Consider the following 27,099-nt stretch of genomic DNA (forward strand, 5'->3'; position numbering starts at 1 on the left):
AGCGTCCATGTTAGTCACTACACACAAGGGCACCCTATCAGATACACATACAAGGCCTTTTAGTCATAAGTGCTCAATACAAAGATTTGGAGATCTGATCCTGTTCCCATGAAGTAATTGACAAAAGGCCAACTGTTTGCAATGGCAGCAGGACTGAAATTGCCATCTCAAGATCTACTGTATAATGTCATCCACAAACTCAGTTTGTAAGAAAAGCTGACTGCTGTTCGGCAGTACAAATTGGGAGTATCCTTGTAAACATGGATATAAACCACTAGTCAATTAAGAGGCACAGTATTTTACCTCCTCGATCACACACACTCACAAACACAAAATCGAACTGTACGTTTAGTCAAGTGGAAGTATCATTTTAAAAACTTACCAGTAATAATTACTTTTAATAGCTTCTAGTTCTATGCATTATGAACAGTAATGTTGAAAAAAATACAATGGGCATGCCCCAGATGCACTTTTATTAAGATGGTGTTTCATACTCCATCCCCAGTCAAATCGTTCAAATACATTACTTGCCAAAAGCCAACAACAACTCAAGCCAGAAATCATGAATGAAAGCTCTTAACCTATGTGAGGCTGCATTCTTATGCACAGTTACCTAGAAGTCCCTTTGAACTCAGTGGGAACTCAATGACCTGGTTCACAGGTAATAACCATCCATTGGTTTAAAATCCATCAGCTTTTACTGCACAAACCACTATCGGCTCCTTTGTAGGTTGTGGAGCATGATGTCTTAACCCAGACCAATGGATTGTTTAGGGGTTAAACAACCCAGGTGTTAATCTATGGTTTGTTGTTGGGTTAACTGTTTGGTTGTTTAGGGGCTAAACAGCAACCCAACAACAAACCCATTGGCCCAGGCTCGGACATCACGTTCCACACCCTACAACAGAGCTGATTGTGAGTTGTGGAGAAAAGGCAGTGGGTTGTCATTACATGTGAATAGGCCGTATGGCCACTTCTGAGTAGACATGCATTCATTCTTGCAACTCCTACTTCTTTGTCACTATAAAGTGCAGACTTCTTGCAGATGCCAGCTGTAAAGCAGCCTTCAATATTAAAGAGCCATTGTACCTCTGTTTAGAGTGGGCAACTTGTGGTTCTCCAGATGTTTTGACCTAGAATTCCCATAATCTGTCACCATTGTCTCTGCTGGCTAGGGCTGATGGGAGTTGTAGGCCAAAACATCTGGAGGGCCACAAGCTGTTCATGCCTGGTTTGTGAGGACTTTGTTATTAGGGTTAACTAGTTTATGAAAACAGCCCTGCCCAAGTTTTAGCTTTGTTCTGGACACATTCCCAGTGCATCCTCACCCACGCAGAAAAAACACCTTCCTCCCCACCCCCCATATACTGCCCTAAGCTTTGCAAGTCTGGATGTTATCGAAGACCACAGCATGGGATAGCCACATGTTGCTGTTTTTGAAGAAGGGTTGAACAAACACTGCTTATGCAGTACAGGATGCAGTGCACATCTTAAATTCATCATTCTGGCTGATCTATGAGTTATGAAATGCAGGTGTAGCCCAAGAACATAACATTTAAAGAAAATAATAATCCCAAATTTACCATGAGCTAGATCAATTCAAAACTGAACAGGTAAAAATACTGTTTCAGTCATGAAGTATGGAGTTCCAGCTCAGCTGGCACGCAAGGAATATACGAACATAAATAGGCCTGCAGGATCAGACCAAAGGCATATTTAGCCCAGTATTCTGGTCCCACAGTGGCCAACCAGATGCCTCTGAGATGCCCATAAGCAGCAAATAAGCGCAACAGAACCTTCCTGCTTGTGTTCTCCAGCAACCGGAATTCAGAGGCACATTCCCTCCGATACTGGAGGCAATATATATAGCTATCATGACGAATAGCCATTGACAGCCTTATCCTCTATTAATTTGTCTCATCCTCTTTTAAAGTCGTCCAGGTTGGTGAACGTCACTGCATCTTGTGGTAGCAAATTCCATAGTGTGACTATGCACTGTGTGAAGTACTTCTTTTTATATGTCCTGAACCTCTCACCATTCAGCTTCACTGCATGACCCCAGGTTCTAGTATTATGAGAGATGGAGAAATACTCCTTATCCTCTTTCTCCACACCGTACATAATTTTATACACCTCTGTCATGTCCCCCCTTACTTGACTTGATTTTTTCTAATCTAAAGAGCTGCAGTGTTGTAACCTTCCTCATTTGGGATTTGTTCTAGCCCCTTGGATCATTTTAGTTGCCCTTTTCTGCAATTTATCCAGCTCTAGAGTATATTTTTTCAGATATGATGACCAGAAACATACACAGTATTCCAAGTGTAGTCACACCATTAGGATATTGGCAGTTTTATTTTCAGTTCCTTTTGCAGTGATCCCCAACACGAAAATCTCCTTTTTCACAGCAATCGCACAAGGGATGGATATTTTCATCAAGCTACCTGTCACAACCCCAAGATCCCTTTCCTGGTCAGTGCACTGCCAGCTCAGACCCCATCAGGATTTTTTGCCGCAATATGCACAACTTTACACTTGCTTACACTGAATTGCATTTGCCATTTTAATGCCCATTCCCTCAGTTTAGAGAGATCCTTTTGGAGCTCTTTGTTATCCCTTTTTGTTTTAACCATCCTACATAATTTGGTGTCAGTAGCAAACTTGGCCATATCACTGCTCACCTCTAATTCCCGATAATTTATGAACAAGATAAAAAGCATTGGCTCCGATACAGATCGTTGAAGGGGCCTCACCGCTTACATCTCTCCACTGTGAGAAAGTTATTCCTATTCTCTGCTTTCTGTTCCTTAACCAATTATCAATGCATAAGAGGACCACCTTTCTTTGAATATGGCTCTTGGTTCTGGGACCATGGCAAGGTACCGCCATGCCAGTGCTGACCACTGGGCAGTCAAGGAGATGACAATCGTCATCTCTCAAAAGAAGAACCATTTGCCTACTCTAGAGTAGGGTCATACTCCTTCAGTATCCATTGCTATTCAGACCTTTGGTGGGTTAGGCAATCATACTGGGAGCTATCTAACATTTAACATCAATATCGTGAATGTTGTATTTTCTGCTTTAAGGTAATATGCAAAAAATTATAAACTTGTCTCATTCTACCCTTCGCTGAAGGTTAGTTCTGAAGCTGAATGGTATAGTAGAAAGACATGAAATGTTATACTTGCTTAAAGGCACAAGGCCTACCCCCTAATCTAGGTTTTGCTAGAATAATAAAACTGTATCATCTAATAGCATTTACATTAATACTTCACTTGATTACATTTCAGTGTGGGGTTTACCATGGTTTGAAGTAAACACTGCAAAATCACCAACAGTTACACCATAACTGGAAGGGGCACAGTTCAAAAAGAGAGCAAGCCAAGATGACACTTCCAGTGGCCCCGTCCTCAACACCCCTCTCTCCAATTAAAAAAAGAAAGAAAGCAGCAAGTACTTTTTTTCAAAACTAAATCAAAGCATGACTCAAATTCTAGGCAACTATAAGATCGCCCAAGCCAGTAAGTGGTGGACTGGCAGAATCTGAGAGTGTACTTTACACATACACACACATCACAATGACCAGATTCGCATGATCAGGGACGGAAAATAAGCATGCAGAACACGCATCATGTAGTTACCATAATCATCCTCACCAGGCATGGTTGGTTGTGACATCAGAACCCGCAAGGGTGGGTGGCAGGTGGGTTTACAAACCACCCCAGAACCCATAGCTTGTTCTAGGGTTGCGGGGTGGTTTGTAACCCACCCCTGCTGGGTTCGGACAACATGACAAATCTCTCACCTGGCAAGGGTAACTATGGCAATTACATGGCATGTGTGGGGTGGGAAAATAAGCTACGGTGGCTTATTTCCCTTCCCCGATCTTGCGAACCCAGCCTTTGTTTATACAATAGCACTTGATGACGGGCAACACTCAACTTGCACGTGTAAACTAGCCATGAGTTCAATCTACCTCCAACAGGCTGAATCTGATACATGACTGAAGACATTCAAAACTCAGCTACGAAAAACCATGCTTCTGGAAAACCCTCAAGGTGATTGAGGACAACACACGTTTAGAAGAAATTTAAAAATACAACATCATAAAGACTGAACAAGGAACAACAATCCTGCTCCTGAACCCTGGTGCGTGGAAAGCTCTTTCCACCTCAGGTGTACATTATCTTGATCCTCATGCCTACTGAAAGCAATCCCAGCCCACAAATAGTATGTCTCTTAAATAAAAAGGTAAGGGTTTGCAAGATAGAATTATAATCACTGATTTGGATCCAGACTTAGTCATAAAGAGTAGACCCACTGAAATCAATAGGACTATTTGAAGAATAACCAAGTCTGGATCCAACCCATTATGTCAGAACTCACACACAGTATTTTTCACCACTTCTCAAATGGTTGCCTCTTTTGTTTAAAACGGACAGCTCTCAGTGACAGCCCACCTATATCAACACCTAGCAAGAGACACATAGACCATAGCTGAACATCAAGAAGCATCTCATCTCAGTCTTGGGACCCATCAGCTTTGATGTCATATGTGAGTACATTTCTCCCTTCAAGAAGTTTCAAATCCCTCCTCTGCATTGCTGTGAAGTGCCAGTTTTCCACCGCACATTACAAAAGAGGATTTTTTAACCACAAGACAGATGTACAGAACACTATTCTGAAATTTCAATAAAAGTTAGAAAGAACACTTCCTCTGCTGAGACTATACATTGCCAGCACTGGCCCTTTTGGAAAAATGGTACGGGAACAGAAAAGGAGGGGAGTTTCAAGGTGAGAGAAACACTTTCCAAAACAGTGGACCTTCAAAGCTTTATATACTGTTGCAATTACTATGTAAGCCTAAGCAAGTAATCAGATTTTCTGCTGAAAAAGTAATGCAAAATCACTAAGGCAAGAGGACAGAAAGGAAAAGCTGTTATTAACCCAAGAACATGAACAAAGTTAAGCAAGGATCCTTGGTGTTCTTACACATTAAAGAGTCAGTGTGGTGGAGGGTAGCCTTGGACCTAGGTTCCAATTCCATCTCACTAGATGAATTTGGCCAGTCACAATCTCTTGGTTTAACCAATTAGGCTAGATTTTTAGGGTGCAGGAAGGTTTCCCTGCCATAAAGAATATTTAGGCATCCCGCCCCCAGCCTGCGGTGCAAAGTGGTACAATCCTCAAATAGCTTTACCACTTGATTCTTCTGAATTTTATAAAATTGGCCCTTACTATGGGCCTTATCCTAAAACTTGCAGTGAACCTACAAATTCTTAGCATGAGTCATACCAGCTACTGTGCCAGCACACAAGTTGTCATACGGAAACATTTCAGGCAGATAAAATTCTGGTACCAACATGTAAAGTCTTAAATGATGTTTAGGAAGACTTCAGTTGTGCAGTATCTATAGCAACTTATGTGGATTTCTTCACATAAATTAAAATTAAGCTTATGAAACCTACTTTAATAGTGCATGATGCAGAGTGATAGAATCCAAGACACTTCTCACTTGCTATGAATAACTCAAAATTTTTGTAATAACTACAAAGAATGTATCTGAAATTATCTACTGCTTGATTAACAATGAACAGACATGAACTGCTATGCTCAAGGCATCAGCGCAGAAAATGGAATTCTCTAAGGCTACCCAGACTTTCTGCACCATTGGGAAAAAAATCAAATGATCAATTATTCCCTCAACAGTCCTTTCTATGGGAAAGGCCATTTAGCAGAACTCCCCAAAAGTGACTTTGCCATCTCCATGAGATTTAGCACCTGAAGAACATCTTGCTTTGATCCTTTAGTTTAGCCTGGGGAAACTAGCAGATCTGGATCACATAGTTCTCTCTCACAGTATGTGAGATTTACTCGTTTTATCCTCACAAAGCCCTGTGAAGTAGGCTAGGCTGAGAAAGTGACTCACCCAAGATCACTCGGAGAACTTCGTTATGACTGAGCTGAGATCTGAACCCCGGTATCCAAGTCCAGGCACTGTTTACCCACTACACACACAGCTATATCAGTTGCTCCCCTAGTACAGGGGTGGAGTACCTATGGCCTTCCAGATGTTGTTGGATCAGCCCCAGGCAGTATGGCCTATGGTCAGGGATGTTGGGAGTTGGTCCAACATCTGGAGGGCCACAGGTTCCCTATCCCTGTTCTACCATATGCTAGTAGATTTTACCAGTATATATACTTGTATATTTTAATGATGGGTGGGTGTGAAGTGTGCTTAGAGACTAACTTGCTCATTATAAAGAATCTGTACAATTATTAGTTCAACACATTCCAGTAATTCAGGTCTTCGCTATCTCCATGTTCAAGTCATGAAAAGCTGCCATCTCGTGCACACACACCTGAGACTGAACCCCTTTGAACCGAGCGATTCTTACTCCTGAGTAAATGGGCTTAGAAATGCATTATAAGAAATTTGATGGGACTTAAGTACAAGAGCAACAGAAAAGGAAAGTGGCATGTTTGTGCTTTTCTCACAAAAACATATGCATTTGCATTCCATTTCAAGCCATTAGTCTTGACTTGCTTCAAAGCAGTTTAGTTTAACTACAGAACTGCTTTACTAAGGCTCATCAGAAACATAGTATTGTAGGGGCTGCTGGCAGCTTACCGAGACCATTTCAACACATAAGCAGGTTCACATTTTATCACTATTACTTTAACTCAGCAAGCCTACTTTTGAAAAAATACCAAATCAGAAATGAGAGATTTTAAACTTTACCTACCATGGCAAACGGAGAGGGGCTGATAGCTTACCGTAACAGCTATTACCAAATAGAAGAGAGATCATCCAGCAACTACAGCAAGTGTTTATCCTCTATTTAAATTTTTACAGGAAATTAAAACAAGATTCCATCTGAAATAAATCCCTCTTGACTAGCATAGCAGGTTCTCTGTTTTGCGCCTTGACCATGTGAGTAGAATATTTAGAAAATGGGCTAAAAATATAACTCAAGCTAAATTGTATCAACTGCTGGAAAAAGAAAGTATTTTTTTCATGCTTAATAAAGCAAGGTTTAGTACTATACAAACTTCCCCCAGTCTCAAGTCTTCTAGCTGCACAAGGTCAGCTGTATAAGCAGCAGAACTACCTTGCAACCCAAGCCTCCAAATGCCTTATCACAAGAGGCTACAGATTTGACAAATCAGCATTTCTAGGATTAAGTATGCATAGAAATGTTAGAATTTTACACCTAAAATAGTTTTATATCCTCCTTGCTATTTAAAAATGTATTCTCGCTGTATTATTTGTGTAACTCCATCCAAAGGCCAGGTTGGAAACATTTGCCTTAGTAATTAGCAAAATTATGGCTAGTAATCAAATTAAGTCTCTCTGCTTCAAAGAAACAGGTGTCTGTTTAGGGTATAATTGCTGAACAGTGACGAAAACTCAGCAGCAACTGAAGTAAACCAGCTAAAGAAATCACTTATGATGATGCAGCCACTCAGCTTTGCCCCCTCTAACAGGGTAGGCTCAATTTGCAGCAGAAAGCAAGAAATTATTTTTAAAAGCTTCACATGCTTTACATATCCTTCCTCTCCAGAGAAATGTTATTAAACTGTATTCTGGCTGCAATATAAAAAGCCTGGGAATGTTCTGAAAAAAGAAAAGCACTTTTATATCCCGCTGATTTTAATGGCAGAGTTAAGTACATGCTTAGATCTCTCTGACTGAAATCAATAGGACTTTAAAAAGTGCTTGGATGTGGCTGGCTCTTGCCCAAATGCCTTAAGAAGTCATTTAGCACTGATCTGCTTTCAAGTGCTTCCAAATGAAAAACACCACACCATTACCTTGCATGGCAACGGCACCAGTTAGCTGAAGTCTTCAGGCTAACAATTCATTTCTCCTAACTGAAGAACAAGCTTGCTCTGAAAGCATGCACCACCTCTACATCCAGCTCTACCAAAAACCCCATCGTGACAAGTGTTTGCAGATGAAGTCCACACCTGAACTTAAGCTTCCACCCAAGGATGGAAACACTGAGAGCCAAAACTATCCCATCGGTGTGTTAAAAAGGGTAGGAGTTGTGTGACACATCACCACTCGCTAAGTTAGTAACAAATTAGTCAGCCTTTCTAGCCACACGAACATGTGAATTACTACCTGAGTGTTCACATCAGCTGTAGAAGCGCACAGAAATATCAGCTGCCAATGGACCCCTCACTACTTAAAAGATTTAAAACCCCCAAAGGCATCCTTTTTCACAGGCAGAAAGCTTCAAGTCATTTCAACAATGGACATCACCTGAACCACCATTATCACTAGAAACTGTGGAATATTTACCTATTGAAATACAGGTGAGTACTATTCAGCTTAGATATTCTTTTCTCCATGTGTATGTGTGTTCTTAAAATTATCTGAAGTGCAAGAGCCAAAGAATAAGAAAACAAACCAAAGAACTCTGTTAGAGCTGTTCAAATACACATATGCCATCAGAATGGACTGGAAAGGGAGAATACAGATGAGAAAAACACTTCTTACAAGAAGGATTAATCAGACACTAAACAAGATATACCCAGAATTTGGATGGGTGAGAGGAGGGCACCAACAGCAACGCTGAATGAACTTGAATACTCCTTAGCCTGGGGAATAAGAAGTGTGTTATTGGTTGACCAGAAATTAAAGTGTTCAGCCATGAATGATACAGCATTTAAACAGTACTGTGAAGACACTGGCAGGATGGATAGTACTTTTAGAAAACTACAGTAATGATCACATAGAAATGTTTAACAAAGGAACCAACTCTGTTCAAGGTGAGTTATATTAGGAGAAATTCCATAATGTACACTTTAAAAGATGACTGGAGAAAAAAGTAGAAAATGCAAAGTTATTGGCAGAATTGGGTTGTATTCAATGTTACTCCAACTTAAGTGCCATTTACTTCAATGGGTCTGCTCTAAGAAGGACTAACATTGGATACAACCCCTTAGAAAATAGGCTACGAAAAGGGCAAACTACCCACAACACTCCGGATATTTCAAGAAGCACAATATGTTTTGGAAAAACTGATGCAGCATGCAGCCTTGCCAATCACAATGTAATTATCAAGAAAATAAATTATCTGAGCTCCAACCTCTGAGACAGCCACAGTTATTCTGTGCCATTATTAGAGAAGTTAAGAAGCAGGCTGCTATTTTGAATAGATCCTTGGGTACATTTAAGAAGGAAGAACAAAAGCAATTTCTCTAAGCCTGAACTTCTTTTCTGAGATATAATATTCTAGAACAGAACCAATCTAAGAAACGCTGACCCATCAGGCAGTTTCAGCTTTGTACAAGTGCAGGAGTTGCTCTGGCCCCACATGGCCAGCAAAGAGAGGGATGGGAAAATGGGCAAAAGTGATACACCAAATACGCCTTTTATAGGATTTCTTCCATAAAAAATGGCAGTTTTGAATTGTTTTAAAAAATCTTTTTTCTGACACAAACTAAAGGAAGGTTACTCTTGGAATGGAAGAAAAGTGAAAAGACAAGGGAGGAACTTGCACCTCAAAAGAGAAAAACGACATATGAAAAAACCAACAGCTATGACGATACAAAATAGAAGGAAATTATTATTAATGAAGTACTGGCAAGTAATACAAGGTGGTCTGACCAAAGGAATTACGTTTTGCTTCCCTAAGTTTTACTTCTCTAAAGCTGGATTCTTTCACATGTTTGCAGTGATATGATCCCAAGTAGAAAAGCTCCTAATGACCAACTCTATTGGAAAATTAATTGAATCTCTCACAAACATGGAAACAGGATAATATAATCTATTGATCTGTTTCAAATTTATTGGTCAAGCAGCGTTGCCACAGAATTTACTTATAAATTATATTACGCATTGTCTCCAATGTTAGTCTAACTTAAGTCCCAGTCATTCCAATGGATCTACTCTAAGTAGGATTAACATTGGATACAACCCATTACCTCTGCCATAGGCTCTTTCTGTACACAGTATTTGCAGGGAAGGTTGTTGTTGCACAGACCTTTAGAACTTAAATTGAAAGTAAATCACATAATATAATAAAACTGCATCTGGAAAAGCATCCATACTATGCTCTAAGTCTATACAACTGGGGGGAGATCATCCGTGACACACTTTGACAAATTTGTCCAGAAAACTGCCCAAACTCTCAATTAAACAAATTGAAGGCAGCATGTTCTTTTCTGAGCCCACTTTAAAATAAAATGCAACAGACTTTCCCAACAAGTAGTTCCTTAAAAGAATGCTGGATACTTCCCTTTTTCCCTCCCACCCTGAGAACTAGAGAATACTTTACAATGAAAACAACAACAAAAATAGCTTATATGCAATTCTTCTGAAAAATATATGAGTATCCACATTTCTATGAGTTATCCAAAACATAGTACAACTGAATTGCTTTATCTTTTAAGAAAATCCACTCTGCCTTTTTTCTGTATAGCACTAAAGTCACTATAACTCCATACAGAGAGAACAAGCATGGCTGGAATGTACACAGGGAAGGATGTGATACTTGCTCTTCCAAAACCATTTATCATCTTGCATGCTATAAAAATAAAAGGTGACAATAAAAAGAGTTTCAATAAATAAGTCTACCAATGCCCCAAATGTGTGCTAGCACAAGAAATAATATGGAGCTCATAAATCTAGGGGAAAAAAGCATTTCTTAAAATACTAATTTTAAATAAATATTTGTGGCACACCCTCTTCTGTTGCTGTACTTTAGCACTGCACACTCATAATAGGCAAAGACTCCCACATCAGAAATCCAAAATTCGGCTATAACTGAAACCTTCTCACAGCAACTAATCATTTTCAGGTTTCCCATTGTACCAGCAAGAAAAACTACACTGCCACATCTTCTAAAGTATATACAATCTTGTCCTAAACATTTAAACTATGTGTGTCTCAAGCACTGAGCAATTCTAGAAAATATCTACAGCAGTAGAAGGAAAATAACAACTTGTCCCTCTGTACACGACTGGTTTAGCCCTGTATTAGCTACAGCTCTCTCAAATTCTTGAGAAACGTTTCACAAAACAATCCATAAGCAAACTAAAGGGATTGTTATCTCTAAAAATATTACTGAACTATTGAAATACCTGGCTAATTGCATGACATACATGCACCTTACCAGATACAACATCGCATCTTAGAAAATCTACAACCTTTATTAGAAAGCAATAAATAAGCCTGCAGCCAAAAATACTGGAGTTTTTAACAATCCCTGGTAACCCTTGCAGAAAAGCTATACAAGGTGAGTCTAATCACCTTCCACCACAAAAAAATTGAAAATAAAATTCAAGAATCTCTAAAATGTAAAAAGTCTTCAGCAAAGATAACTTCTGTCCACACCATAAGCCCGGTGGGGACTTTGAAGACATCTTTGGACTCCCAGAAACAAGATGCAAATAGTTTTGTGTCTGATCTGCAAAGCTCTTCTTCTTAGATATGTTTAGGGTAAGAGATGCTAGGAAGGTGAGCACATTTTCAAGCTGGAGCTTTTTGAAGATCACTAACTGCAGAATCCAGCTTCAAACTTCCTTGTGTAACTGGTATAACCGGGGACTATCAGAATGACATCAACTGGTGCAACTCTCTTCCCTGGAAGTGTTTGCATTTGCCCACAGCTCCTGGAAAAAAACCCACCACCACCACAATCTGGTTATTAATCACTTCAGTGTCACTTTCATTACTTGGGTCTTGGCAGGAAACTGACTGATTTCTGGAGATGCTTGAAACAATCAAGAGTTTGGGTTGACTGATGAGTGGTGCTTTTGAAACATTGCTTTCTGGAATAGACAACACTCCCACACTGTAATGCTCCTGTTGTCCCATTCTGTCCGGTGAGGAGCCAAGATAATTGCTCCCAACACCTCCTCCCATGTGCACCAAGTTTCTCTCTGGCTGTTGGATGTCTCTTGTGGCTTCCCATTAGGAGCTGGTGTGTGTATGGGGGTGCAGAAGAAGAACCTCTTTTACCCATGCCTTTCCCCAGCTTTCCAGATGACTGAATGGCAGGGTCAGAAGCCAAAGAGTATGGAACTGAAGGCGGCTCTACCATGGTCCTCAAGACCACAATCAAGGGGTCATCCTCCCCACGCCATGCAAGGCAAGGCTGTGTGCACGTCTCTCCTCATCTTGGCTAGAGGGGCTTCAGCAGGCACTGGTCTCCGGCTCTGTGGGTCCCTCTCTGCCGGGGGGCTGGCTGGCTGCTGCCGAAGTCTGCGCAGGGGCGGCCGCCGCGGTGTTGATATGGCAGCCGCTGGAGAGATGGCTCCGGACGCGGCCTTGCAGCTGGGTGACCTGGGCACGTAGGAGGCTGGCGGTGGCGGCCAGCTCGGCGTTCTGGCCTTTGAGCGCCTTGACTTTCTCCTCCAGGCGGGCGATGCGCTCGAGCTTGCGCCGGCGGCACTTGGAGGCCGCGATGCGGTTGCGCAGCCTCTTGCGCTCGGCTTTCAGGCGCTCTTGGCTCTCGGCGTCTAGCGGGGACAGGGAGGAGGGCGGTGGCGGGGACTCCCCGGACGAAAGTGCAGGCGGAGGGGCAGGAGGAACCGGCACTACGGGCGCCTCCGGCACCGTCTGTGGCTCTTCCAAAGCCCTGCCCGTCGAGCCAGGCGCCGGGAGGCGAGCCACGGGTTGGGGAGAGAAGAACGTGCCGCCAGCCGACGGGCTGGCCGGATTGAAGCCGCCCAAGGTGGTGTAGACGGCGGGGGGGTCCTGCCTAGGCGGAGGGCAGCACGGCCCCCCCGGGTGCTGGGTAGGCGAGAGCGGCGCCGGCGGCACCCCAAGCAGCTGGTTCTGCTTGTGCAAGTCGGCCAGAGCTTTCACGAAGCCGTCGGCGAAGCCCTCCTGCTCCTGGGTTACCGCCTGCTGCTGGGCGGCGGGCTGCGGGGATCGGTACAAGAAGGGCCCGGCGGCTCCTGCCGCCACCGAGGGCCCTCCGCCGGTGGGGCTGGCTGGACCGGCGAGACCCGGGCTGCCTGCTTGGATGAGCAGTTGCTCCAAGTCGGCGGCTGCCGGCAGCTTCAGCAGAGGCTGCAGCACGCCCGGGCCCACCTCTGGGCCGCCGCCGCCGGGCGCCTCCTGAATGAGGCGGTGCACGGCGCTGCTGGTGCCGCCGCGGGGGCGCAGCGACGAGAACGGACCTGCCGCGGGCAATGCGGCGCTGCCCGCGGAGGCCGCCCCGACCAAGTCTCGTGGTTGCTGTTTCTTCCCGGCGAGGAGCAGCTTGTGCTGCTGATCCGCCCCGCTTTCCTCAGCTGGCTCCAGCACCGTCGGTCCCCCCGCGCCGGGCCCGCCGCCGAAGCCCGGCAGTTGCACGAAGTCCGGCAGCAGCTCCAGTCCTTCCTCGCCGTAGAACGGGGCCACCTCCATCTTCACAGCCACGCGGGCGCTTGTGCGCCCACCGCCGCTGCTCATGCTGGGCAGGACAGCGGCGAGTCTGGGCGGCGGCGTCGCTGCTGCTGCCGCCGCCGCCGCCGCCGCCACTAACTGGGACTTCCTTGCTTCCAGAAAGGGGAAAGAGGCGCAGCCGCCACCGCTCCCGCAAGTCTTTCACGTGTAGCGCGGGCAACCCACCTCCCGCCCCAGGGCAGCCGCCCGGGGCTCGGCACTTTCGACTTGTGGCATTTAGGGGAAGAAAACTCTTTTCCCTTCCAGCCAGAGAGGAACTGATGTCAAAACGCCTCGCCTTAGTAGTTCCTGCCGCTCCGCCTTTCCGAGCTGTGGCCGCGGCGCAGCCTGCCCTCTAGGCTGCGTCGCAGCAGAGGCAGGCAGCGCGGCGAGGCTGTGATTCCGCTTCCCTTCGTTCCCTCCTCTTTGTCTAACAGAGATGAACGCGAATGAAATCAAAGGAGAGTGGGCGCTATTTTTCCCCACAGAGCAGCCTTCCCCAGCCTGGTGCCCTCCAGATGTTGTCGACTACAACGCCCAACATCGCCGACTGCCGGTCATGCTGGCGGAGGCTGACGGGAGTTGTAGTCCAAAACTTCTGGAGGGCGCCAGGTTGGGGGTGCCATAGAAGATGGGATGGCAAGTCTATGGAAACAGAGAGAAAAGAAATCTCAACTTGAGAGGATTTACTTTCAGAGCAGCAGCGCACCCCATCTATCTTCAGGAGCCCTTAGGTCACACTCTCCCAAGGCACTTTTGAGTTAATTCTCTTACGGTGCAATCCTCTGCATGTCTACTCAGAAGTAAGTCCCACTGTGTTCAATGGGGCTTACTCCCAGGAAAGCGTGCATAGATTGCAGCCTTACCAACTTTAAAGACGTCTAAAGACAAGGGGCAGAACGCGTGCTTATTTTACCGACAAAATGAAAAACCGAATGCAGTGAACAGCGGCCTGACGGGAAGGTTGGAGTTGCACCAGGTCATGTGGATTTCACTCCAGACATTCTGAAAAAGGAGCAGGAAAAGGTGCTGAAACTCACTGTATACTTCTATACATATCTACTACTCAGAAGTAAGTCACTCTGAGTTCAATGAGGCTTACTCCCAGGTAAGTGTGTATAGGATTGTAGCCTAAAATACTGAAAGATTGGTAGGTTAGGTAAACTGATAGAGGAACTTTGGATAAGGAAAAAGGCCGCCTTGTTTTAAAACAACAAAAACACACCAGGTGGTGGTAACAAAATAGAGGGGTAGTAGCAGCATTCAAGACAAGCTCATGTTATGATCCATGCTCTGGTAACCTCCCAGTTGGATTTTTCATGGTGCTGCTGTTAGAAGCATCAACTAATGCAGAATTTGCCTGCCTGATTCCTAACTTGCAAAGCCAGGTGGAGTCATATATTACTCTGATTTTGAAAGAGCTACCCTGACTGCCTATTTGTTTCTGAACCCAATTCAAGGTAAAAGCCCTAAATGCTTTGGGACCCAAATGCCTGAAGGCATGCCTCCTCCCCTACCAAACAGTGTTTTAAGATCTTTAGCTGAGGCCTTTCTTTGAGTGCCCTCCTTAGTGAAGATGTGTTACTTATATGCTAAGGAGGGAGGCTTATCAATGGTGGCACCCCCATTTTTATAGTTTTTCCTGCCTTGCAGTCTTGTAACTTCTATGAAGGATAATGTTTTATTGTATTTGTATTTCCTTTTAATTTTTATCAGTTGGATCCAGACTTAGTCATACTTAGAGAAGACCCATTGCAATCAGTGGGACTTAAATTAATCATGATTAACTCAGGTGATTTCAATAGGTCTGCTCTAAGTATGACTAAGTCTGGATCCAGCCCATAGTCTATGGGACACCGTCCTGGAATCCATTTGATGAAAGGCAGTTTAGAAATATTTTAAATAAGAAATAAATAGTCCAGATGTAACTAGGTATGTGTAACTGTGGCCAGATCTGCTTTCTGAAGGAAATTGGCTCACCAGCAAAGGTACTTCTGGCCACAGCAGCTACTTGGGTTTCCAAGAGCAATGCTGGATCCAGCAACACCCCAAACTGCAAATCTGGTACTTCCTTCAGAGGAAATGCAACACCATCTAGCACAGACTGAACATCAAACTCTAAATCAGCATTCCAATTGACCAACAGTACTTCTTTCTTGTCTGGATTGACTAGCATGTGCATCTGATGTGTTTATGCTGCTGAAAACTACAAAGGTTTGACAGGAGCTCCATGCCACTGCCAGAAATGTACAAAGAAGTTACTGCATCGTTTAACCCTGAAGATGTAGCATGTTTCCATGCCTGTTTCTGTAGCCCTCAGGGAGTAGTGATGTCAGTATAGAAACATTCTGTGCAATTGGTGGTAAATCCTTCATATGTCAGCTTCACATTTTCCACTAGCTGATTTTATGTCTCTGTGCCATGAGAAGGTTCATATGAACTGCGTCCTCTAAACTGGACCACACTATTTGTAATTTAACATTTTCTTGGAAACAGATTCGATATTTTTTCCCTACCTTATGGGGACAGTTAGGGATGTACGAAAGTCACTTACCTTTCCGCAGATTCTGTTCATGGTGAGGGGGGAGGCGTTCCGTCCCTCCCCCCGGAATCCTCGAGGGGGGGAGGCGATCCGGTCCTCCCCCCCGGAATCCTCGAAGGCCGGCTGTACTCCGCGGCGGCTCCACAGAGCAGCCAGCCAGGCCCAGGCCAGGGCCATCTGCAGCCGGATTTCCGGCCACGGAGGGCTCGGGGGGGGGGGGGCATACACAAATGGCGGCTATGGCCGCCGCCATTTGTGTTCCTTATTTTTCTTCGTCTTAGTTTACGTCAATATTTACGTAGACTAAGACAAAGAAAAGAAAGGGGAACGCAAATAGCGTAGTGGGCTTCGGCTATTGGGCGGTATAGAAATGAAATAAATAAATATTGACGTAGACTAAGACGAAGAAAAATAAGGAACGCAAATGGTGGCGGCCATAGCCGCCGCCATTTGCGTACTTGTTTTTTTTTTTTACCCAGACGTGATAGGCTCCGTTAAGTCTTTATGTAGCCTATCACGTCTATGGGGGGGGGGGGGAACAGACTGCAAATGGCGGCAGTGGCAGCCGATCGGAAGACCAGCCGCCGCCACCATCTGGAACATCTGCCCCAGGTAAGTCTAGTCCCGGGGGGGGGGGATCTGCGGGGGCGGGGGGATCTGCGGGGGCGGGGGGTGTGGCAGGCCGTTCCACGATGGATTTCGGGGGGCCAACTGCACTGGCATTCGGCCTCACCGAGATCCGTCGCAGAATTCTCTGACATCCCTAGGGACAGTAGCTCTTTAAGGCAAGGAGAGTGGGTATGAGAGCACCACATGCACAGCTTGCTGTAGCATCGCACCATAATTTTAGATTGGAAATTGCAACAGAGGGCTCTATTGGCTGTACGTGTACAGCTCCTTTTTGTTCATGCCTCAGATTAGCCTCCCTCAACTTGGCAGCCTCCAGATGTGTTGGACTTCAACTCACAGCATCCCCCAGCCTATGCTGGCTGGGGGATGCTGTGAGTTAAAATCCAACACATCTGGAGGGCACCAGGTTGGGGAAGGGCTGCCTTAGATGTATAGACACAAACTGACATTTCACTGTTTTATTATATACTGGAAACACTTTCAAGGCAGCATGGGGTTGGCTCTGGAGGAGTATGGGTAGCTGGTGGTGGTGAAGGAGCAGCAGGTGTCAGTGTTACTGATTTACAAGACTGAGAAAATATCTCTCTTGCTCTCCACTACTCATTCCATAGATCAGGGTGATATGCTAGATCTAGCTTCAATAGTGTTATCCACTGGATCATGCCCCATCTTTAAAAAATTATGCAACATAGTTTCTCTGTGAAAAGCAGCCAAGATCTACAGCAGCAAAATACTTCACCAATTTTACAGTCCCACTCTATGCTGTTTTTATAGTGTATGGTGGTGTATTTGTAAGCTGCTTTTGTGAATTGTTTATGGCAGGGTATAAATACATACATATGCATTAACTTGCTAGTAAGCCTCACTGGAAGTAGTGGGGGCCACACACACAAACGTGCCTAAGATTACAGCCCTGTTCTATTTGGCTCCTCCATCTTCAACTTTCACCACCATCTGCCATTCCAGCAGGCTGAGCTGAGGAAGCGCAGGGCTCTTCCACCAACCCTTCTGAAAGGCCTTCCTCATGAAGGCTCCTTCTCCCTCAACTGCAACTACCAGAACAGCAGGGTATACAGAGGGAGATGAGAGGAAGAGCCTAGCCATGCCGGCAGCCCTGCTGAAATAATTCCACCGCCCTGGGCTTCCACTCCTTTTCCCTTGTATTTCGCGACTTCTTGGACTGTAAGCCTGCAGGCAGGGGCTGCCTTGTTCAATTGATTATCTGTAAGCCGCTCAGGGAGCCTTCTTGGCTGAGGAGTGACATAAAAATACTTATAAACAATAACACTGGAGACTGTATGAGAAGGAAGTAGAACGACGAACTGCTTCCTGAGGAAGGAGACGGGTAACAGTAATTGCAGCGCTAAACGCCAAGCTCAGTCTTGTACCTGGGTTACTCAGGAGTACGTACCTTTTCTTTCAGTGGGGCTTACTCCCACGAAGGAATAGGATTGCAACCCTAGAAAGAAGAAAAAGCTACACAGAAATTGTGCAATTCTTCCTTCTGCGCCTCGCATTACTTTTGAAACGGTCTTAAACCGCAAATTATGCGAGCCCAGCGTTGGCGCGGAAAGCCAGCCCTACACCCAGCCCCTTCGAAGAGGGCAACAAGCCTCTGGGCGGGCGCACGTATATTACCGGCGCAGGAGCCAAGGTACGTGCGTCAAAACCTGAACCGCTGTTCTTATTGGCCACCCGGAACGGCGACACGTCGCATCCAAACATTGCGGGGCGTGACCAATAGCCAAGTCCGACGCGGAGTTCTCGAGAGAGTTCCTCTGAAGCTGGCACCGCCATTTTGAAGTAGGGAGAGGCCACAGCCAGCTTATGTCGTTCTTCAGGGTTTTTTTTTATTTTTAAACAAGGGACGCGAAGGCCTCAGCGAGGCATTCAGACCTACGCGGCCTTTTAACTGTGTTTCGGGCTCCCGAAAAACTGCGGTGCTGGCAGAGAGGCGGCGGGGACGGCAACGAGAGGATGGTGCAGTCCTGCTCTGCCTACCGTTGCCGGAATCGGTACGACAAAGAGAAGCCCATCTCTTTCCACAAGTGAGTAGGGGCGGGGGCAGAAAAGATGAAGGGAGGGCGAGAGAGAAGCGCTCGCCCGCCGGCCGGAGCAGGCGGGGAAGAGAGCGGTCGTTCGCTTCGTGAGGAGGGCGACGGGAGGCGGAGCCAGGGCGCGTGCGCGCAAGGGGGTGAGGGGCGTTAAAAAGTGCACTGCGCGGACGCCCGCGAACGGGGAGGCGAGGAGGCAGGGCTAGGCGCGCGTGCGCGCCCCCGCTCGCTGGGTTTTGAAAAAAGCGATGTGCCTCACTGGAGGGATGGGATGCGCGTGCGCGCGCTTAACCGTCGATGGCAGCGTAGAAGTCCCGTCGCTCTGGGGACTTCTTCTTTTTTTTTTTAATTACTATTACTCGGCCGTGTCGCTATATTAAGCACGAAAAAGCTTTTTTTTTTTTTTAAATCACTGTTTTAACCCAGAGGGTTATCCGTGTTAGTCTCGTTTACAAGCAAAACAAACGAAGAGTCTTCCGAAAATAAACACATGTATTGTTGTTTAAGCTTTTGTGGAAATCCAGGAGTTCTAGGGTGCTTCTGGATGAAGTTTTTATTGTGTGACCCACCTCCCTCATCCACAGGATTTCATGAGGTGTCCAGATGATGTTTTACACTTAATCCTCTTGTATTTTTCTACGGCTGCTTTTTTTTCTTACCACAGAAAATCCATTATGGAGGAAAAGATGGAATAGTTACACAATGCCTCTTGATGGGTAGTGCCAGGAGCTGTCCGTCGGGTTGCTCCCCTAGTCCTCCAAAAAATGTTGCAATCTGTTAAGTTTTCAAGAGCCACAAGACTGTTGTTTTTAGCCTAGTTTGCAGTTAACACCCTGTCCCACTCAGTATCCTAGAAGATAGCACCACAGTTCTCCAAACCACTTTCTCTGTTACTACTTTCCTGCTCTATAACTTAAAGGCTGTATGATAGGGAGTTAATCTTCCCATCATAAAACTATTTAGTGAGGTGCACCTGTTGGATTGTCTTTTATGCAGCCTTTTAAAGGCATAGGAGGTTTTGCCCAACTGATATCCGCTAATGTTGAAGCGTATTCCATTAACATTTCAGTGGCCCTCTGTGCCCTCATATAAAATCTTTGCTTTAGTCCTGACTGATCAAGCATGCATCTTAGTGTGTTAAAGATTTGTTTGACAGTCCTTATTTTCTGACCAAGAAGACATTTCCCTTTTTGCTGTTCCCTCTGTCTACCCAATTAGAACTTCTCTGTCCCTGGCTAATCATATAATTTGAATGGGAAGTGAAATCTTGCTTTCACTTCTGCCCATTGGTTAGAATTACTTGGATTGAGAAGAAGCAGGGCCTTGATTTTTGAAAACATGGAGCCCTCTCTCTGTCTGTCCTGTTCCATACCAGCAAGATCCAGGCAGGACAGGAGGAAGACGGAGATGATTTCACTTTCTGTTTTCCTCCTCCTCAAAAAAATGGTCAGCTAGCCAGATATCTGAGCCTGACCAACTCACTTGCTGGTGATGGGTGGGGGTGGACAACAGAGAGGCCATGGGGTCCTGGAGATCCTGGCCTCTGCCCTCCCCCATCCACCAGAAGGTCCGCCTTTTGACCTCTATGAGGTAGTCTGAGGTTGCTATTGCAACCTCAGAAAGCAGCCATCACGGAGGGGAAGAAGGAAGGATCCAATGTCAGATTCCACCTCCTGGGGTTGTAGGGGTGCTTATGGTGGTGGTGCAGTACTTTTTGTGGGGTGGGGGTGAATTGCCCCCACCTTGCCCCCTACAGGTTGGATTATGTCAGGGGGAGTGGTCCCACCCCTAATGTCACTCCTGTTTTTTCTTCATGCTGGAAGGAGGCATGGAACCGCGCCTCTGCCCAGCCTGGAGAAAGAGACCCAGGCCGCTACCCCCATCCCTGCTGTTATCTCAGATCACAAAAAGCAGCAGGGGAGTGCCTTCCAAGGGGATTCCTCCAGGGGGTGGGGCTTTAAGCCTAAGCCCCACCCCCTGGAGGAACCCCAAGAGGCCATGCAGGCTGGATTGGGGTGCCCCACGGGCCAGAGGTTCTGTACCCCTGGTCTACGGTCTTGGGAGGGGGAATCCAAAATGCTATTGTCCCTGGGATGCTCACCCAGGGAACATAGGATTGCTCTGTCATTCTTTGTAATTCTTATTTGTAAACCTAATAAATAAAACTCATATACTGAATGCCAGCATTTAAGTTTTCCTCAGTTGTCTTCCTTCTTGCACTCAACAAAGATCTTTTTAAAAACAACAACACCAAAGTTCTATTCCAAGTGTTAGTGATGGTTAGTGAAGGTTCATTCAGAATAGAATTAGGAGAAAAATCTTATTAAAAATAATGAGCATTTAAAATAAGGGTTTAAGTTCTGACCTTTCAATACAAGAAGGATGCTATGTTGTAAAATGGGGATGATGCACTTGCCTGATCCCAACCAGGTTACTCATCTTTCCATTAGTTTTATTTTCCAGTAAGTATGCTTATAATTGCAGCCTTAAAGGTCTAATTCATTCACATTATATTTAAGTAGTTAGGGTAATATTCAAAATATTTTGTAAATAATAGGGGGTGGTAATGCACATTTCATTGGTAAACAGTTGGTGCTTCCAGCTGAAGCTTTTGTCATGCCATCATCTAGCTTCACCCATAGAATTATACAGGGGGTCCAGATGGTGTCACCTTCAACTCATAACCCTCCTTTGTTTTCCCATCACTTTTTCTAACTTTTCTCTTACTGCAGAAAATCCGTTAAGAAAAGATAGAATAGCTGCATAATGCCTCCTCATTGGTAGCACTAGGAGCTCTCCATCTCGAAGCACCCAGTGAATTTGGTTAATCAAAGTTTCGATAATCAGGGTTCTGGTATATTCTTCATTGTCTTAAATGAGAGGTCTCTTCAGTGTAATCTGGCTGCCTCTTAAAGGGAGGCCATGATCTTGGTCCTTATCAAGATACTATGTAAAAAAGATGAAAGGCAAAATCTGGTTTTGGTTTAAGGCAATGGCTCTCAACCTGTGGTATCTTATGTCCCACCGGTCACTCCATTAAAGAACCTGGGTTCCACAATGATAGAAACAAAAAGCCCACTTTTTTTCTGAGAAGGACAGTCAGGGCACAGTCCTATGGAGATAGTTGTCAGCCTCCGAACTTAGAGGCTGACGACTATCCAAAGCAGGGCGGCTGGAGCACAGAGGCAATCCTAGTCTCTGTGCTCCAACAGCCCTGCATTTTTGGCTAGACAGGCGATTTTGCCTGTCTAGCTGGGGAGCTTCAGAGCAGGAGGAGGGCATGGTGCATAGGAAGTGGTGTAATGTGGCTTCTGTGGTCCCCTCCCCATCCCTTTTTCCCCGCATCTGTGCTCCGTTTCCAAGTGCGGAGATGTTGCTGGAGCAGAGAGATCTGCACCAGCTATGAGCGGGAGGGGGAGAGGCAGGGAGTGCAGTTTCAGGGAACCAAGGTTGGAACCCTGGTTCCAACCTCGGTTCCCAGAAACCGAAACATCCTATGGCCCTCTAGACAGTGCCTAGTGGCCATAGGCTGGCTCCCTTATATGTTTACAGGCATTCTGTTACTATATCTATCATTTACTGGTAAATTCCAAGAAAATAAAAAATTGCAGTAGTATTGATGGGAGTAAATTTTTATTGCTATGGCTTTAAAATGTAAACAAAGCAATTGTTTTGTAATTGTAATAGTACTATTGAGTATATATTTTACTGCTATGGTAACTGTAAAAGACAAGGGTCATACATAAAAAAAATTGCAGGAGTATTATTGGGAATACATTTTAGTTCTATGACTAAAACAGAAACAAAAAATAATAATTCCATTAGTAGTTAAAAAGGACTACTACTACTACTACTAGCATGCCAGAAGGTCACAGATGGATAATCAGTGGCAGGTAGGGTCGACAGGAGTACAAGCATGTCATACTTGCAGGTGGACATGGGACTTGAGGGACAGCAAATTCTTAGCAATTGTTATGAAAACCCTGCGCCCCACCTAGACTACTTCTGTTTACCACCGGTTGAGAACCACTGGTTTAAGGTACTCGATGGGAACATGCAGTGTGTTCTGTGAGCTTAGCAATGTATTCCCCCAGCATTCTTTGTAATCTATGAACTCTCTGCTCCAATACGTGGCCACACTGATGGAAGTTTTGGTAGTAATTTAAAGACATGCTCAATGTCCATTTTGTTTGTAGGTTTCCGCTCACAAGACCTGATCTCTGCAGGAAATGGGAAGCTGCTGTTAGAAGAAAAAATTTCAAACCAACAAAATATAGCAGCATTTGTTCTGAACACTTTACTCCAGATTGCTTCAAAAGGGAATGCAACAACAAGCTACTAAAAGACAATGCTGTACCAACAATATTTTGCCACACAGAACCAAGTGTGAAGGTAAGTGAGGCTTGGCGGAGTGGGTGGGGCGGAGATTATTCACAGAAGTGTTTGTTTATGGATAAGCAGCGCTGTTATTTTGAAGCAACAGATATTGCAAGGAGAGCAATACCCAATTCTGATTGGAGGCGGTTGAATTATTTAATTCTTGCTCCTTGATGTGCTAACTGGAATTCCTCTATTACCCTACCACTTTCTTTCATTAATTAAATAACATCCTTAGTTGTTGGGGCCTTCAATCTTAAACAAAGGAAAACGTCTCATTCATTAGGTTGCAACTCTGAATGCTTGATTATCCCTTTTAAACACCTCCCTCTCCTGCGAGGGATACATTCAGACCTGATAAATCAAACACTTAGGCTTCTAGAAGAGCTTAGTGAGCGTGACCGAGTTGTGATCAGTGCTTCTGCTTCCGCCTGTATTCCATTTCCTTTCCTCACCATTGCAAAAGTGCTAAACGTTGACAGCCTGTATACCTGCAAAGTATATCCCCCACCTCACATAATGAGTACTGAAAGATGGTTGCTGCTGCCAGCCTTAAGCCCCTCTTCCCCCTTCTTTTTCCAACACTGGAAATGGGGAGGATGACCTACTGAGTCGAGGGGGGCAGGGTATTTTTCCCTATCTCAAATCCCCATTTCATAGGAGGAATTTAAAGGAAGCACTGCTGTGCCCACTCAGTATCACCTTGCAAATTAATCCCTTAACTGAAGGGCTGAGCAGGAATTCTTCTATGGGCTCTTGCCTCCATCTCAGAAGCATATTCTGTATACTGGCATAATTAAGGGATCCCTTTTAAAGCAGCATTCCTACTGTCACCATTATTTGGTGCCATGCAGTTTCTAATAACAGGATTCATCTCTCTTTCTTATGCTGCTGAGAAGTGCCTGGATTTATGAGGTAGATGCGCTACCTGAGTGCAACAGGACAGTGGAGTTGGAGTGTGCATGTTCAAGCCACACTAGCCTGTGTAGTGGGGGGTTCAGCTCTTCTTGACAGTTACATTTTAGATGTGGCTTGGTGGTTAGAAGAAATGGTATCTTGAAGGAGTTACTCGGAGATGGTCAGAGATACACCCTTTTAATTTTTTGTATACCACCCAAAGAGGTTATTGTTAATGGATGAGATAAAAATGCTGTAAATATAAATTAATTGAATAAATCAATAAATATTAATTTCTTTATATTTACAGCATTTTATAATCACGCATTAACAGGTGATATAAAATATGCTAAATATAAATGCATGCATGCATGCATGCATATATATATATATATATATATATATATATAAAAATATATAGTGCACTCCCCAATCTGGATGTCTGAGGGGGTTGGGATGGCATATTGGTGCCCCTCTGCTGGAGCAGCTGTGCCATACTGGAGGCCTCCACTGTACCATGATGGGTGGAATGCTCTTGCGAGCAGTTCTTCCACCAGCGGTAGTCAGAGGAAAGCCCTGAGAGGGCTTTCTGTGGGTGGGGCAGGGGGAGATCCACTGGATCCAGAACTGCTCTGTTCCCCAAGGGGGATCTGTGCCCATGAGCTATGCCAGCCCTGGAGTGGGGGCGCTTATCTATTGAGCCACCACACACAAGCTGACAGGGCTGGGAGTGAGGTGATAGATGCACCTTATCATTCCTTACCAGCCCCACACAGGATTGCCAAGTAAGTAAGTAAAATATTGCTCAACACTCTGAGGGGAATGTCTCTAAAATCTGGTTTTAAGTGGTGTAAAAATTAATAACACTAAACTACACTAGTTGTCCATCTGCCATTAAGATTTTGTTCTTGCATAGAATGCTGCAAGGCTGTTATTCCAAGAGCTTCTGCTGTAATTGTTATATCCTGTTCAATGGATCCTTAGTTGGAGGAAAACTGATACCCCAATCTTAAACAATTTCAGTGTGGTTTTCTTCCAGACAAGGTGGGAAAAAGGGATATGGGGTTGTATCCAGTGATGGCTTTGTGTGTTAATGCAAGGCAGAGCACCTGATTTTCACTGCATATTACAAATGTTTCTCCACATATTACAACTCCCTGTGTCCCCCGCCCCAAAAAGCTACTTTTGAGAATTGGGGGATTCTCCAGAAGAGTGTGAGTTATGGCACAGAAGGCTGCACTACATAGGGGGGGTTGGTGAAAATTAAATGCACTGTCTTGCACAAGTGTAACCACTTTCCACTAGTGGAAAGCCACCACTGGAATACAACACAAGATTTGTAACAACCATAAGCTTTTGAAGAGATCCATTCTCCTGTTACCACAAATATATGACTGAAATTTAAGGCACAATACTATTGAAATAGTCAGTAGCCTCTGAAGTTGGAGACTTCCAAGTAGCCAATGCAGAGCAGCTGTAGCACGGAGGCAAGATTGCCTCTGTGCTCCAGCTGTCCTTCATTTTTGGCTAGATGGCTGATTTTGGCTGTCTAGCCATGGCTTCAGGGTTGGGGAGAGAAGGAGGCCATGCGGCGCACAGGAAGCTGCGTAACGTGGCTTCCACGGTGTCCTTCCCTCCCCACCCCTGGAACCGCCCCCTTTTCCCTGTCTCCACACTCTGTTTCCAAGTACGGAGACATAGCCGGCACGGAGAGAACCATGCTGGCTATGAGGGGAAGGGGAGCATGGTGTCTGAATACCCTCACTTCCCAGAAACCGAAAAATCCTATGGCCCTCTAGATAGTGTCTAGTGGCCATAGGATTGCTCCCTTAGTAGCATTTATAGTCTGTCCACCTCTGTCCCATTTGAAAAATAATGTTGAAGATTTACTTTCCTGTTTGTTTTGCTGTAGATTTTATACCATGTTAAAGAATATGTGGATATTTCTTTTTATTTCAATACATCTTAAACAAAATATATTTCAGGATATGTTTAGGCTAATTAAATAGTGCACAATATAGAATGATAAAAAGGGTTTCATCATACTTTAGACTTCTTCTTGGTAAAATTAACGTTCATGTAGCAACAGGCTCTCTCTGTAATTTGGCAAAACCTTTCTGGGAATAGCTGTGGAAGGCATCCTTGCATCCCAGTTGTTTACCTTCTGTAAGCTGGCACCTGACTTTCTTTCTCTAGGAAGTTCAAGAGTTGCAAAGAGAGAAAATGTTGGAAATTGGCTATTAAATAGGTATTTTAAACTGGAAAGGGATGAAATTCAAACATGCTATGTTGAACTAGCAAATCGCTGTGGTTGTTGCCTAAATATTATGACATATGCCTTTAACCAAACAAATTGAAAATGTATGCTCTTGCCTTGCTGTTTTAGTCTGAAGGCACTCAAGCACCACCTGAAGTACCAACTCCCCCTTCTCCTTCACCACCACCACCACCACCACAAACTGATCCAAGATTAGTAGATCCAAGCATTGGATTATTAATGCCACCCCTTCATACCCCCAATAATATTGCTGTTTTTTGTGATCACAACTATACTGTAGAGGATACAGTGCATCAGAGAAAAAGAATTCAGCAGCTGGAAGAGCAAGTAGACAAACTGAGGAAGAAGCTTAAGACTGCTCAACAGCGATGTAGGCGTCAGGAGAAACAGATTGAAAAACTACGAGAGCTTGTTCAGTTTCAGAAGGAAAAAGACGTGTTGTCGGGGAAAGGTGGCTATGTGATTCTGCCTAATGACTATTTTGAAATTGTAGAGGTACCTGCCTAGGAGGCTAACATTTATATTTATGGGGCACTGCCAAATTTAGCCTCATCAGACTAACTCAGAAGTCCAGTTTAAAAATGCAATGCTTTCTAGTTCTGTGTACAAGATACTTCAGCCCTTCAAAATAATAATAAAAATTGCTATATAATAATTCTTTGTCGCTGTGACTTTTTTGCATTTTTATTCATTGCTTCCTCAATAGTGACAGTAGCCTTATTTACACCGAGGACCAACTGGCAGTGTCATACTCCACTTACAGCATAATTCTGTCCATGTTTACTTAGAAGTAAAACTCCCTGTGTGCAGTGGGGCTTACTCCCAGGTGAATGTGCATAGGATTGCAATCTTCAGTTTCAGTCCTATATCCACTTGCCTGAGAGTAAGCCCTGCTAAGTGCCTAGGATTTACTTCTGAGTAGATATGTATAGGATTG

The 27,099-nt window shown here is 44.6% G+C and overlaps 3 protein-coding genes across 4 annotated transcripts in view; 1 reads left to right on the forward strand and 2 right to left on the reverse strand.

Moving 5' to 3' along the window:
• Nucleotides 1-18,041, reverse strand: part of HOOK3 (hook microtubule tethering protein 3) — a 161,783-nt gene extending 143,742 nt beyond the window's left edge. Inside the window, exon 1 of the mRNA XM_084834799.1 lies at nucleotides 17,968-18,041. The gene's annotated coding sequence lies outside the window, so the exon portion shown is untranslated. The remainder of the gene's footprint in view (nucleotides 1-17,967) is intronic.
• LOC146352763 (transcription factor Jun-like) lies at nucleotides 10,314-13,653 on the reverse strand. The gene has a single exon (XM_084834803.1). The coding sequence runs from the start codon at nucleotides 13,409-13,411 to the stop codon at nucleotides 12,146-12,148; it is 1,266 nt and encodes a 421-aa protein (XP_084690929.1). The 5' UTR covers nucleotides 13,412-13,653; the 3' UTR covers nucleotides 10,314-12,145.
• A 304-nt stretch (nucleotides 18,042-18,345) lies between the features above and the next one.
• Nucleotides 18,346-26,824, forward strand: THAP1 (THAP domain containing 1). 2 transcript variants are annotated; one of them, XM_084834827.1, is made up of 3 exons: nucleotides 18,346-18,604; nucleotides 22,807-23,002; nucleotides 26,271-26,824. In XM_084834827.1, the coding sequence occupies exons 1-3, from the start codon at nucleotides 18,534-18,536 to the stop codon at nucleotides 26,667-26,669; spliced, it is 666 nt and encodes a 221-aa protein (XP_084690953.1). In that variant the 5' UTR covers nucleotides 18,346-18,533; the 3' UTR covers nucleotides 26,670-26,824. The 2 variants fall into 2 exon arrangements, with proteins under 2 accessions (XP_084690953.1, XP_084690954.1); XM_084834828.1 differs by lacking the exon at nucleotides 18,346-18,604 and adding an exon at nucleotides 18,871-19,205.
• Nucleotides 26,825-27,099: the final 275 nt, after the last annotated feature.

Source organism: Heloderma suspectum, chromosome 2 (assembly GCF_057233095.1).
Source record: "Heloderma suspectum isolate Gila_16-S chromosome 2, 16-S_ref, whole genome shotgun sequence".
NCBI lineage: Eukaryota > Metazoa > Chordata > Lepidosauria > Squamata > Helodermatidae > Heloderma > Heloderma suspectum.